General features: G+C 42.6%; 1 protein-coding gene across 1 annotated transcript in view; it reads left to right on the plus strand.

Moving 5' to 3' along the window:
* The window catches only part of myo15ab (myosin XVAb), a 43942-nt gene that overhangs the window by 2602 nt on the left and 29159 nt on the right, over positions 1-12181 (plus strand). Inside the window, 18 exon segments of the mRNA XM_035660100.1 lie at positions 21-154; positions 930-2591; positions 2593-3255; positions 3380-3499; positions 3635-3952; positions 4291-4488; positions 4687-4919; positions 5999-6392; positions 6717-6799; positions 7371-7434; positions 7560-7669; positions 8325-8399; positions 8874-8964; positions 9089-9094; positions 9190-9293; positions 9959-10022; positions 10392-10505; positions 11993-12154. Coding sequence (XP_035515993.1) covers positions 21-154; positions 930-2591; positions 2593-3255; positions 3380-3499; positions 3635-3952; positions 4291-4488; positions 4687-4919; positions 5999-6392; positions 6717-6799; positions 7371-7434; positions 7560-7669; positions 8325-8399; positions 8874-8964; positions 9089-9094; positions 9190-9293; positions 9959-10022; positions 10392-10505; positions 11993-12154 — 4595 coding nt within the window.

Raw genomic sequence — 12181 nt, forward strand, 5'->3', positions numbered from 1 at the left:
ACCAATGATGTCACCACAAGAGCAAATGATGATGTCACAACAAATGATGTCACCACAAGAGCAGATGATGATGTCACAACAAATGATGTCACCACAAGAGCAGATGATGATGTCACAGCAGCCGATGGTGTCTCCACAAATGATTTCACCACAGGTAATTATAGCTCTGTTGTGTCACTGATTTTTTATAATCATTTAGTGCTAGAGGGTCACAGAAGGGCAGCTTTAGCGTTTCCTATCCTATCATTTCCTGAACATGAATGTGAAAATGTGACCAAATTCCCAATGTATTCTAAAGAGCACACCTCTACTGCCCCGTTAAGCAACCATCTTGAGCTACACAGCCTGTAATTCTTTATTTTAAGTAATCCCACCATCCCAATAGAGGGAGAGCCAACGCAGCTCTAATAACAAAATGTTGGATCGCATTGTTAGCTTTCAAATTGTGAAAGCACACATGACACATTTACAGAAACTTCTAATAATGTGCGAAATCACTGTAAACTGTATAAATAAATCTGTAAGTGTAGTGCAAGACAATAAGTGATACTAGGCACTATATTGGGGTGGAGTGGGGATGTTACCCTTTGCAGTTTTCACAATTAAAACTGGTTTTGTTGTAACTGTTAAAAACAGAACTTGACTATGCAATTTTCTCTTCTAAGATTATGTTCATTTTTAAAAATACATTCTTAAAACACTTCACAGCAACAGTGAAATGTGTCCTCAATTTGTGGTCCACAGAAATGTATATATAATTGCAACTCACAAAACTTATTTTCCATAAGCATCTATAATACCCTAAATTATCCCTACAACTTTAATACTTTTTTCAGCACTGCAATATCATTTTAACCAAATGTATTGTTCTCTTAACTTGTTTGATTCTCAGTTTATTCTACAATTCCTTTTTGTTGTTTTTCCAGCAGCATATGATGACAGACCCAATGATGATGCCACAACAACAGGGTTATGGCCAAGTGTCGATCCCTACTCCAACTGCCATGATTATTAAGCAAGCAAGTATGTCCCCCCTTCCAGCACGGCGTATGCAACCCTCTCCAACTCCATCCCGCCGCTCTGTCATCATGCCCTCCCCACAGATGCAACGCCATCCATCTGCCATGGCAATACCTTCTCCTATGCTTGCACAGAGACGCAGCCCATCCCCACAACCATCCATGAGGGGTGGGTTCGTTAATGTCCAAAGACCCCCCTCTGTTATGTTGAGACGAATCTCACCTCCTTCGTCCCCTATGGCCACCCCCCTTGCCCGTCGTAGAATGCAACCTCAGAGATCACCATCTCCCCTGGCTCGAAGACCCTCTCCCCCTCACTCTCCTCGTGCTTCCATGATCCGGCGAAGTCCTCCACCCTCACCAAGAGTGTCAATGAGACAACAATCTCCACCTTCCTCACCCCGGGCTTCCATGAGGAGGCGAAGTCCCCCACCCTCTGCCTCTCCAGCCCGTAGCCCGTTTGGAGGGAGAAAGATGCGCGGGGCACCCTCCCCTTCCCTCTCCCCTGGTCGTGCATCTCCTCCTCACTCTCCACAGCTCAGTAGAAGACCATCTCCCTCTCCCTCCCCATCTCATCGTAGTGTATCCCCTGCAGGGCCCCGACATTCCCCTACCCTCTCTCGCCGTTCAACTCGGCTGCTCAGGGACCCCACACCATTGCCGCGACCTAGAATGGGGGGAAATGTTCCCTTAGGTACTGTCCGGCCCTCGCCTATGGGTCTCAGAGGGCGCCCAGTGCCCCCACCCACCCAGAATGTGCGTCCATTCCGTGCCTCCTCCATAAGAAGCAATAGGTCTTCTGTTCTCACAGTGGACTCCCTCCACTCCTCCCCTTTTCACTCCCCTCACATGGTCCATCGTGCTCCCCTGGGGAGGAGAGAATCTGGGCGATTTCCTCCTCGCCCTGTGGCTCGAGGACGTCCCCTCATGGCCCAGCACTCTACAAGAAGGATGCCTCCTGCCTCTCCACAGCCCTCCCTTAAACACATGTCACATCCTGCATCTCCACGCCTCTCTCATCGACCTTCTCGACAGTCCTCCCCTCTCTTGCCCCCTCGAATTGCCCATCCACCCACTTATGCACCAGAAACGTATGTGTCTGGCCCCCAAGTGCATCCTTATGGTGAGCAGTTGCATCAGTTTGCTGCCCCCTCTTCTCCCATGTTATCTGGTGCTATGCGGAATCAGGCTATTCGACAGGCTTCTTACAGTTCCCCTCTCGGCCCAGAAGTGGGTGAGATGGCTCCCGAGTATATACAACCTTATGCTCCCTCATCCCCTATGCTTTCTGGTGCAATGCAAAACCAGGCCATTCGGGATGCATCCTATGTTTCCTCACTGCAGAGGCCAGCGTCGCCTTATGAACAGCCTATGCCCCCTTCATCTCCCAGGCTGTCAGGAGCTCTGCAGAATCAAGCTATACGAGATGCATCTTATTATTCTCCTTTACAAAGGCCAGCATCCCCTTATGAACAGCCTATGCCCCCTTCATCTCCCATGCTGTCAGGGGCTCTGCAGAATCAAGCTTATACGAGTGGCATTCTTATTATTTCTCCTTTACAAAGGCCAAGAATCCCCTTATGAACAGCCTATGCCCCCTTCTTCCCCAATGCTGTCTGGAGCTCTACAAAACCAGGCAGTGAGGGACGCTTCCTATGCATCTCCTTTTCAAAGGCCTCAGTCCCCATATGGCCCATCTGTACCTTCGTCTCCAATGCTCTCTGGAGCCATGAGACATGGTCAGGCCCTAAGAGGTGTGGCCTCTTATCAGGCTCCACAGCTCCGTTCACCATACGGACCAACTGTTGTCACTCCATATGATTATATCTCTGAGCCTGGCCCATCACCACTACTTCATGATGCTCTACAGCACCGGTCTGGTTTGCAGAATGTCTCATCTTTAAGATCCCCTATGATGCAACGCCATAACCCTTATGCACCACCTGGACCTCAGCTCCACAGTGCTCTTCAACAGAACCCGAACCTCCGCCAAGCATCGTTTCAGACCCCTGTGCAATTCAGACGGTCCCCATATGGACCCCCACCAGTCTCTTCACCAATGTTAGGAAGTGCCCTACAAAACCAGCAGCTGATGCAAGCATCTTACCGGCTGCCAGATGGATCCTTGATGTCACCGTATGGAGATTCACGGTCCTCCCCGATGCTCGGCCATGCCTTGCAAAATCAGCAAGTCCGTGGAGCCTCATACACCTTGCCTGATGGATCAATTATCCGGGTAGGTATAAAAGGAACATATAACAATGCAACCTGACATGTATGTTTGTTGAAATACAGAACAACATTAATTGTGTTATTACAGTTCTACTCTCCTCTATCACTCTCAACCCTCACCAACACAGGACCCACGTATACCCCAGACGCCCATGTCTCCTAACCTTTCCAGAGCTCTTCAGAACCAGAATGTGAAGACTGCTTCATATACTCTCCCTGATGGCACCATTATAGACCCAAGACAGCGAGTAATCCATGACTCATGATTATTTCTTTGATTTTTTTGATTATTGTGTCCATTTCTTGTCTCTGCCTAATTGTTAACCATTTATTAACTAAATCTGATGAATATTGTTGTTGCTCTGATGTCTCTGCTCATTCAGCAACCCATTTCCCCAAACCTGGCTAAGGCCCTAAATAACCAAGCTCTGCGAGCAGCCTCCTATTCTCTCCCCGATGGTACCATTGTGATTGACCCTAAGGCCCAGAAGTCCCCGAACCTTACAGCAGCACTTCAGAACCCTTACCTGAAAAGTGCATCTTACACCCTGCCTGATGGTACTATCATCATCGATCCACGGAAACCTGTCTCTCCAAACCTTTCTGGTGCACTTCAAAACTCTGCTCTGAGGAATGCCTCCTTCACACTACCAGAAGGGGTTCAAGACCCCAATACACCAATTTCACCAAACTTGGCTAAGGTTAGCTATAGATTCAGACACTTTTTATGATTCCCCCTTACTTTTACACCACTTGTAAATGCGTGTGTGATGATTATCTTTCTCTTTCTTCCCTTCTCATGTACAGTATATCATCTGTATATTGGGACTTGTGTAGACGGGCACAGATATAGGGATTTTAAATAATTTGAAAAATGATCCTGTTGATCTTGGCTCTTGTTTTGGTAATAATAATTGGTAATCAAACATGCTAAGCTGCTGCTCGCATTTAATTGTTAATTCTACCGTCAGTTAATTAAATTACACTTGTTTAACTTCCCAGGCTTACTTTAACTAAAAACAGCTGTTGTAATACTTAGGCCCTCTGCAACCCAGCCTTGAAAGGAGCTTCATACACCCTCCCCGATGGAACTATTATAGTGGACCCAAGGAAACCAAAGAGCCCCAATCTGACAGCCGCCCTGCAAAATCCCTATCTAAAGGGTGTTTCCTACACCCTGCCTGATGGAACTATCATCATTGACCCAAGGAAACCACTCACACCTGACCTGTCTAAAGTGTGTAAATTTACCTTAATTTAACTTTGTTGTTTTAGTGACTCTTTGTTCACTAACCCAGTCCATGTATTTGCTTTGAAAAGTATTTTAGTCATTTGAGACTTTTTGCTTAATTACACAGTTTGATGACCATTATTTTCAAAATCTAGCTAATTGTGGTTATTGCCTTGAATAACTATGCGGTGTCTTGCTCTGTAGGCTCTTACGAATGCAAACCTTCGTAATGCGTCATACCAGCTCCCCGATGGTTCCCTGGTTATCCCTGGTCAAAAGCCTAACCTTTCATCTGCTCTGAGGCTCAACAAGGGAATGCGGTCCACAGGTCTCTATCAACTGTCAGATAACTCTGTACTGTCAGGCGCACCCAAACCCACCACTCCCAACCTCGCCTCTGCACTGCGGAATGAGGACCTCCATAATGTCCGTTTAAGGTAGGTTACTGCACTATAAATGGAAACTAGGACAGATAAATTACCTGATAGGTTTGTCCAGGTCTTGCACAGAATTGCAAGGTAGGCATTCACTTTTTATTATTGGAGAAAGCAGATGGAATTAAAACCAGAAACTAAACTATGAACTAAAAGTGCCCTTTTGCCTATCTTTTGGAGTGTCCATTACATCTGAAGAACAGTGATGATTATGGCAAATGAGACCAATGATGGATTAAGTGTTTGAAACATACTTTTACTTTTACATGTAAGAAAACAACAACACAGACTTGTTCTGTTGTTACTTACTGTTGTAGACATGCAGAGGAGGGAAATTAGACTGAAAACTTCCGATCATCAAAGTAGAAAATCTGTAGACAAACAAGTATGAGATGGCTATTTATTTCTGCCACGGACATAACCAGGCATTAAACTATCTGCAAATAGATGCTATTTATTCTTTGTTTTTCCTTTTTCTCGTCAATGCTCTCTCTCTCTCTCTCTCTCTCTCTGTCTCTCTCTCTCTCATTAACTCCCTACCTTTCTCAACCTCAGTGGCCTCTTTCTCACTTGTGCTCTCAGGTTGTTCGCACTTTCTCTCTTTCTCTCACTTGTGCTCTCAGGTTGTCCACGCTCTTTCTCTCGCTCTTTTGTGAACTATTTTATGAAGGCTCAACAAAGATCCTAAATTTGTTGTATTTTAACTTTAGTAAAAACCAGAGATGTCCACCCTTATCTTAATATCAATACTATTTTAACAGTCCTTCTTTTATGAAGGAGTGTACAAAGTTGTACTGGTTATGAATTCATCAGAATATTCTTGGTTTCCTGGGAAAGTTGCGTGTGTGGAAAACCCATATTCAGGTTATGTTACTTGTCTCCTTTTATGGCATTTTGCTTTATTTGACAGTACATTAGGATGTGACAGAAAAGGCAAGGAGAGACAGGAGAATGGACATGCTTTAAGGGCCCAGGTTGCTTGAACTCAGCCTTTTTACCTTGGTATGTGCTCTACCAGGTGAGCTACAGGGGTACCAGTGTTACACGGTCTTATTTGAAGAGAACCATTCGTTATTCCGCAGGCTGCCGGATGGCTCTCTTCTCACACGTCGGTTCCACAACCCAAGCCTGTCTGAAGCCGTCCAAAACCAGCAGCTTCGCTATGCCTCATACAGGGTGCCAACAGCCCTGCAGGGTGAGGATAATCGCTATGCTGTGATTCCTCCCTATGGGCCACGCTCAGGACACTGGGCTAGAAATGCCCGAGGAGGAGAGGAGGGAGGGGAGGACGTCTGGGCAGCTGAGAGGGTTTTACCCCATGGGACGATCCAAAATCTGTCGAAGTGGTCCATGTACAGAGAAGACGGGGTGTTAGAAGGATATTCCCCCACAACTCGAGTTGTGGACGGAAAGCCCCAGGACCCGGACTGGACTCCTGACAGAGATAGAGTACCTGGTCAAAGCTGGTATGACAAGGTAGCTAAACGTTTATTCATATATGTGTGTGGCAACATTTACCCATTTTTATGAGTATTGATGTGTTTCACATTACACATTTTAAAAATTATTTTTAATCACAGTTAATGGAAAACAAATTGGGATAGCAATGAGTGAGATATATACATTATTCAAGCAATAATTATGACATAGAAGCTTTATGACCTACAAAAACAGTTTGTAGAGTTTCTATATATTTTCTATATCAAGTGATGACAATATTCCTCAAGCTTTGACAATGTTGCATGACAGTGTTGGACTAATTACATACCATTATGTGTGTGTGTGTGTGTGTGTGTCCAGATCTACTCTATCCTAAGCATGCCCACAACAGGCCACAGGGTGAAACGCTGGGCAGAGGGAATGGAGGACATGACACAGCTGCCGTAAGCAGGATCCAGTATTAACAAACAGCCTCACAGCTCATTCACTCATGTCAAGCATTTTGTTGCCCCACTTTAGAGCAGCACAGTTCATTTTAGTGCATATCCTTTCAGTTTCTTTTAACATCACTTTACAGTGTGTGTGTGTGTGTGTGTGTGCCTGCAGGCTTTTTTAAAAATCCTTGAAAATTTGTATAGTTCAGAAAGAAATCCCTAGCATTAAATATGTTAAGTATATAAGTATTTTATTAAAATGCAACACCCAAGTAGATCTCTGTTGAATGAGCATCACTTCATATCCGGAGGAATCCCCTGCATTAGATATTTGTGTTATTTCAACAGCAGTTTGAAAGAATTAAATCCACATTCATTTCCTGACATGCTCGCAGGTAAAAACTCTCTGATGTCTAATTTTGACATCATGTAATGTAACCAGTTTTTTACAGAGAGAGATCTTGAATGTCATTGAAAAGTAATTAATTTTGGATGTCAAAGTGAGTGTGGGAATCCTGCTCCAGTGTGACAATATGTGCTCTGTACGTGTGTGCTTAATTTCCTCTGTGTTTAATTTCAGTGAGCTGAATGAGACCACCGTTCTGATGAACCTGAAGAAGCGCTACGACCAGGAACTTGTATATGTATGTTTAATTTCCAATATGCAAATTGAATAACTAATATCATCAAATGTCATGGATACCGCCTGCTATATCCGCTCACCCACTCTCATTCTTCTCCTTTCTTTCTCTGTTTTTCTTCCACACAGACCTACATAGGCAGCATCCTTGTGTCTGTGAATCCCTACAAGTTGCTCAACATTTATGGCACAGACATGGTTCTTCAGTATGGGAGCCGAGGCCTGAGTGACAACCCTCCGTAAGACCTGGGAGTGTTTGTGTGTTTGTTAGACCTGAGCAATTAGTCCCTGAACTTTTTACCACCAGCAAGGCAGGTTATTTTTTCAGTCTGGTGTGTTTGTCTGTCTGTGTGTAGCTAAGCAGGAAATCTCAAAATGTGTTTGCACATTTCTATGTCATGGACTACTGCACTCTCTTGATAGAAAACAAATATCTGTGCCGTGATTGTCAATCACTATGTGTATTTTAAAACATATCTGGTGCAAATGCAGTTCAAAAGAGTCTTTTTGTCTACCAGATTCAGATGATTGTGCAGCCTTGGTGGAGGTGTAAGCTTTCTGAGTCCTTTATAGTTTTGAAAAGAATACAAAAACAAAACTATCTAACCTTTAACTGTAACCTTTGAGTCTGTGTGTTCCTGTGTGTGATTGTATTGTTGTACTACATCTGTCTACATGTGTTGTAAGCTGTGCTCTAAGATATAGTTTTGTGGTAAATAGAGGTGTAAATGCACTCTCAGGTGTTAGTAAGAGGCTCCTATTACAATGCTGTTGGTTGGTTGCCAAGGGAGAGTTTGGTTATGGATTTCACTACCACTTCACACACACAAACACACCACCAATGAGAATGAAAGTGTATTTTTTTAATTAAATGTTCTTGTTGTTGTGTTGCAGTCATCTTTTTGCCATTGCTAATCTCTCATATACCACCATGATGGATGCCAAAAAGGACCAGTGTATTGTGATCAGGTATGAAATGCTATGTGAGTGTTAAAAGGTCCAGTGTGTAACATTAAGGAGGATCTACTGACAGAAATACATTATAATTTAGTTTATAATCACCTAATAATAAGAATAATTGTGTTTTTGTTACCTTAGAAGGAGCCATTTTTATCTAGTGGGTCCTCTTCTTGAACTTGAATGTTTCTACAGTAGCCCACAGACAACACTGGCTCTAGACAGGATATTTTGCATTTTTTCTGAGTTTTATGGCCAGCATAGTATTTCCTACATGCTTGGAACAGGAGGGTGAGGCGAGGGCATTGAAATCTGCCACTTCACTGCTAGATGCCACTAAATACTACACACAGGTCCTTTAAAAGTAATTTCCCCTTATGCTCAGGTTGATTTTATTTTTTTATTTTTATTTTTTTTAGTAATAAAAAAATTAAATAAATAGAAACTGCTGTAAAAGAGTCACATGAACAGTTTTTGTAATTACAGCGGAGAAAGTGGGTCAGGAAAGACTGAAGCTACTAAACTGATCCTGCGTTACTTGACAGCCATACATCACAAATGCAACGTCACACAACAGGTAAATATGGTGACTATTACTTACATGCATGCTAACAAATACAGCCCATACTGTGGTCATTTAGGCTAATACTTATTATTTTCCTTTATTCTCTTCTCTCTTCTTCTCCACAATCACCCATCAGATAGAGGTAAAGTGTTCCTCCCCTTGTTTCTGCTCTCATGACGACCACCATCCCTGTTGAAGGTAGCAATAGTAACATATCTGTCTGTGGTTATTGGTCAGATCCTAGAGGCTACACCCCTGTTGGAGTCTTTTGGGAATGCCAAAACAGTGCGCAATGACAACTCTTCACGCTTTGGCAAATACACACAGATCTTCATGGAGGAGTGAGTAGTAACAACAACTCAGTGCTCCAGAAAAGTGACAGTCTAGAGTCAAGATGATCTAGAAACCATGGATTTCTTTCATTTCTAGATAATCAGAATCAGATCACATACTGTATAAATTGATTTTCTAAAGAGACATTATATGTTTTACCAATGCAGTGTGTAGTTTGTGGCAATTGAGCAGCACTTTAAACCCTGTCCTAACTCCCTTTAACTGTTGAAATAAAGCACAGCAGGCAGCATTTTGAGCATAGACATCAAAAGCTTGGAAAGAGTTGTTTGTATACTGGAAATGTGTAAAAATGCAATTGGATTCTCATCTTTTTTTAAATCCCATGATACAAGACTACCATGTCAACAAAATTGCCACTATAGTAATGCGTGTATGTTATGGCTTAGAATTAAACTATTATTGTATTATTATTGTTATTTGTCTACAACAGAAGCCCTTGTAAAGCTAACAAACAGGCTGTATGTTACATACACACACACATGCATAATGACCTAAGTGGAGAATATGCTAAAATGTCCCAGTAACACAGTTAGATGAGTAGTTGATCTGCTAGAACTGTGACAGAGAAGATCCGAGCACATTACACATGCATGACCTGTTACTTAACTCGGACTTATTGTGTGTGTGTGCCTGCCTGTGTGTCGTTTACAAGGGGTGTAATCAGCGGTGCCATAACGTCTCAGTACCTGTTGGAGAAGTCCCGCATTGTCTTTCAGGTGAAAAACACAAGCTCACACACACGGACTCAGCAGGTCAGGTTGGAGTCTTCTTACCACTGAGTCATGGCGAGAAAGAGGAGATTGTAGAGGCAAACAGCATGAGAGGTGTCAAACATGTTGCACTGTCTTCAGTCATTCATCAGTCATTCATCCATCCACCCATTTATCCATTACGGTGTCTTTTCTACAGTACTATTTCTATTCAGTAAAGTAAAGCTACCACCACAGATCTAAATCATAGAGCTTTTTAATTTTGTATCTAAATATGTGTGCATGTGATAGTTGATTTATGTAGGTCATGTGGCCGTGTGTGTGTGTATGTGTGCGTGTGTGTGTGTGTGTGTGTGTGTGTGTGCTCATCCACAGGCCAAATCGGAGAGGAACTATCACATCTTCTACGAGATGTTGGCAGGTCTTCCTCCTAATGAGAAGCACTCACTCTATCTACAGGAAGCTGAGACTTACTACTATCTGAATCAGGTGCTCAGAGAAATATGAAACACACACTCCTCCACACACACACACTTACACAGACCACAGACTGGGAGTGGTTACTGTAATCAATTTCATAGTCACATTAACAAATGAGATGTCAAATGTGATATTTATTCTACCAAGTGATTAATGACACAAACATGAAACGTATTGTGGTAGCCAAATACAGAGTTGGAAACTTCACAGCCTGGAGTCGTTGAATGATAATGGTTTCTTTCCAAAATGTATATATAACTTACTACTGTTTATATCTACTAGTAAGACTGTAAAGATTGATGTCATGGTTTCCGGATTGCTCTTCATCAGTGAATACAAACAATTTTAGCGTATGAAGCCTATTTGTGACCCCTCGTCTTATGTTCGAATTTATTTTTATTTTTTTTATCAGAGAGTGAATTTACCATGTCACTGTTTTATATGAGTAATTATCCAAGGCCTAAAGATTTAAAATAACATGTCACGAATCAGGAAAGAATGGTATTGAAAAAAATAGACCTAGTGTAATGTTGCAGCACAGCTGGTCGGTTGGTCGGCCCAGACTGAAATGTCTCTACAGCTATTAAATGGATTACCATGAAATTTTACACAGACATTCATATCCAACAGAAGAAGAATTCTATTAATTATTGTCATCATCTGATTTTTCCCCTAGCTCCACTATGAGCTTGACTCTTTTGTTTTACTGAAATGTCTCCACAATTATCTGATTGATAGCCATGAAATTTTATACAGACATTCCTGTTCCCCTCAGATGAACTTTGGTGATCCTCTGACTTTTCTTCCAGTGGCATCATCAGGTCTAAATTTCAATGTAACCAATACTTTGAAAAACATTCCCATCAGCCTCAGCAGTGTTTTGGATTTAGAGCTGATTAATGTTCTAACTAAACTAAGGGCAACATGGTAAACATCATACCTGCATGTTAGCATTGTGGTTGTGTACATGCTATTATTCTGATATTACACTTAGTTTGCAGTATCACTGCAGCCATTCAGATTCATCTTGCATTAGTTTGTATTCAGGCACTTAGTTTGCACTACAGAGTGCTTAACACACCACTTTAGGAGGTGTGATGAAAGCATTGGCATGAAGCAACACTGCTGATTAAAGATACTTGACAATTTACATTGTTGTTGGTGTTTGGGTTTGTAGTTACTACTGCAAGTTTATTCTTGAAATAGTAACACCTAGTTGAAAAGTAGTCTGCCCTCTATGTCTGAAAGTGTGGTCAGAAGTGTGCTCTGTTGCACCAGTCACCATACCCAGCAATGATGTCAAGGTGTACTGACATACATCACTGCATCAAGGTGAAAAGTTGAAGCCCTTGAGGTCGGCAAAAACAAGACTCTGAGCTGCTGATAAGATCGTCTTTAATTAGAGCTAGCTGTGATTAAACAGGCTGAGGGTGTGCATGTTGTTATTGATAACAGTGTGTGTGTGTGTGTGTCTATGTCTGTGTACATGAGTGCAGGGAGGGGATTGTACCATAGTGGGGAAGGATGATGGGGAGGACTTCAGGCGTCTGCTGAGTGCCATGGACATCCTGTGCTTCACTCCAGAGGAGCAAAACGGCATCTACAGACTGCTGTCCTCTGTCCTTCATCTGGGGAACGTCTACTTCCAGCCACACCAGGTCTCTGTGTCACACACACACACACAC

This window comes from Morone saxatilis, unplaced genomic scaffold, assembly GCF_004916995.1.
Source record: "Morone saxatilis isolate NCDOM2014 unplaced genomic scaffold, NCSU_SB_2.0 Contig17, whole genome shotgun sequence".
Classification (NCBI taxonomy): Eukaryota; Metazoa; Chordata; class Actinopteri; family Moronidae; genus Morone; species Morone saxatilis.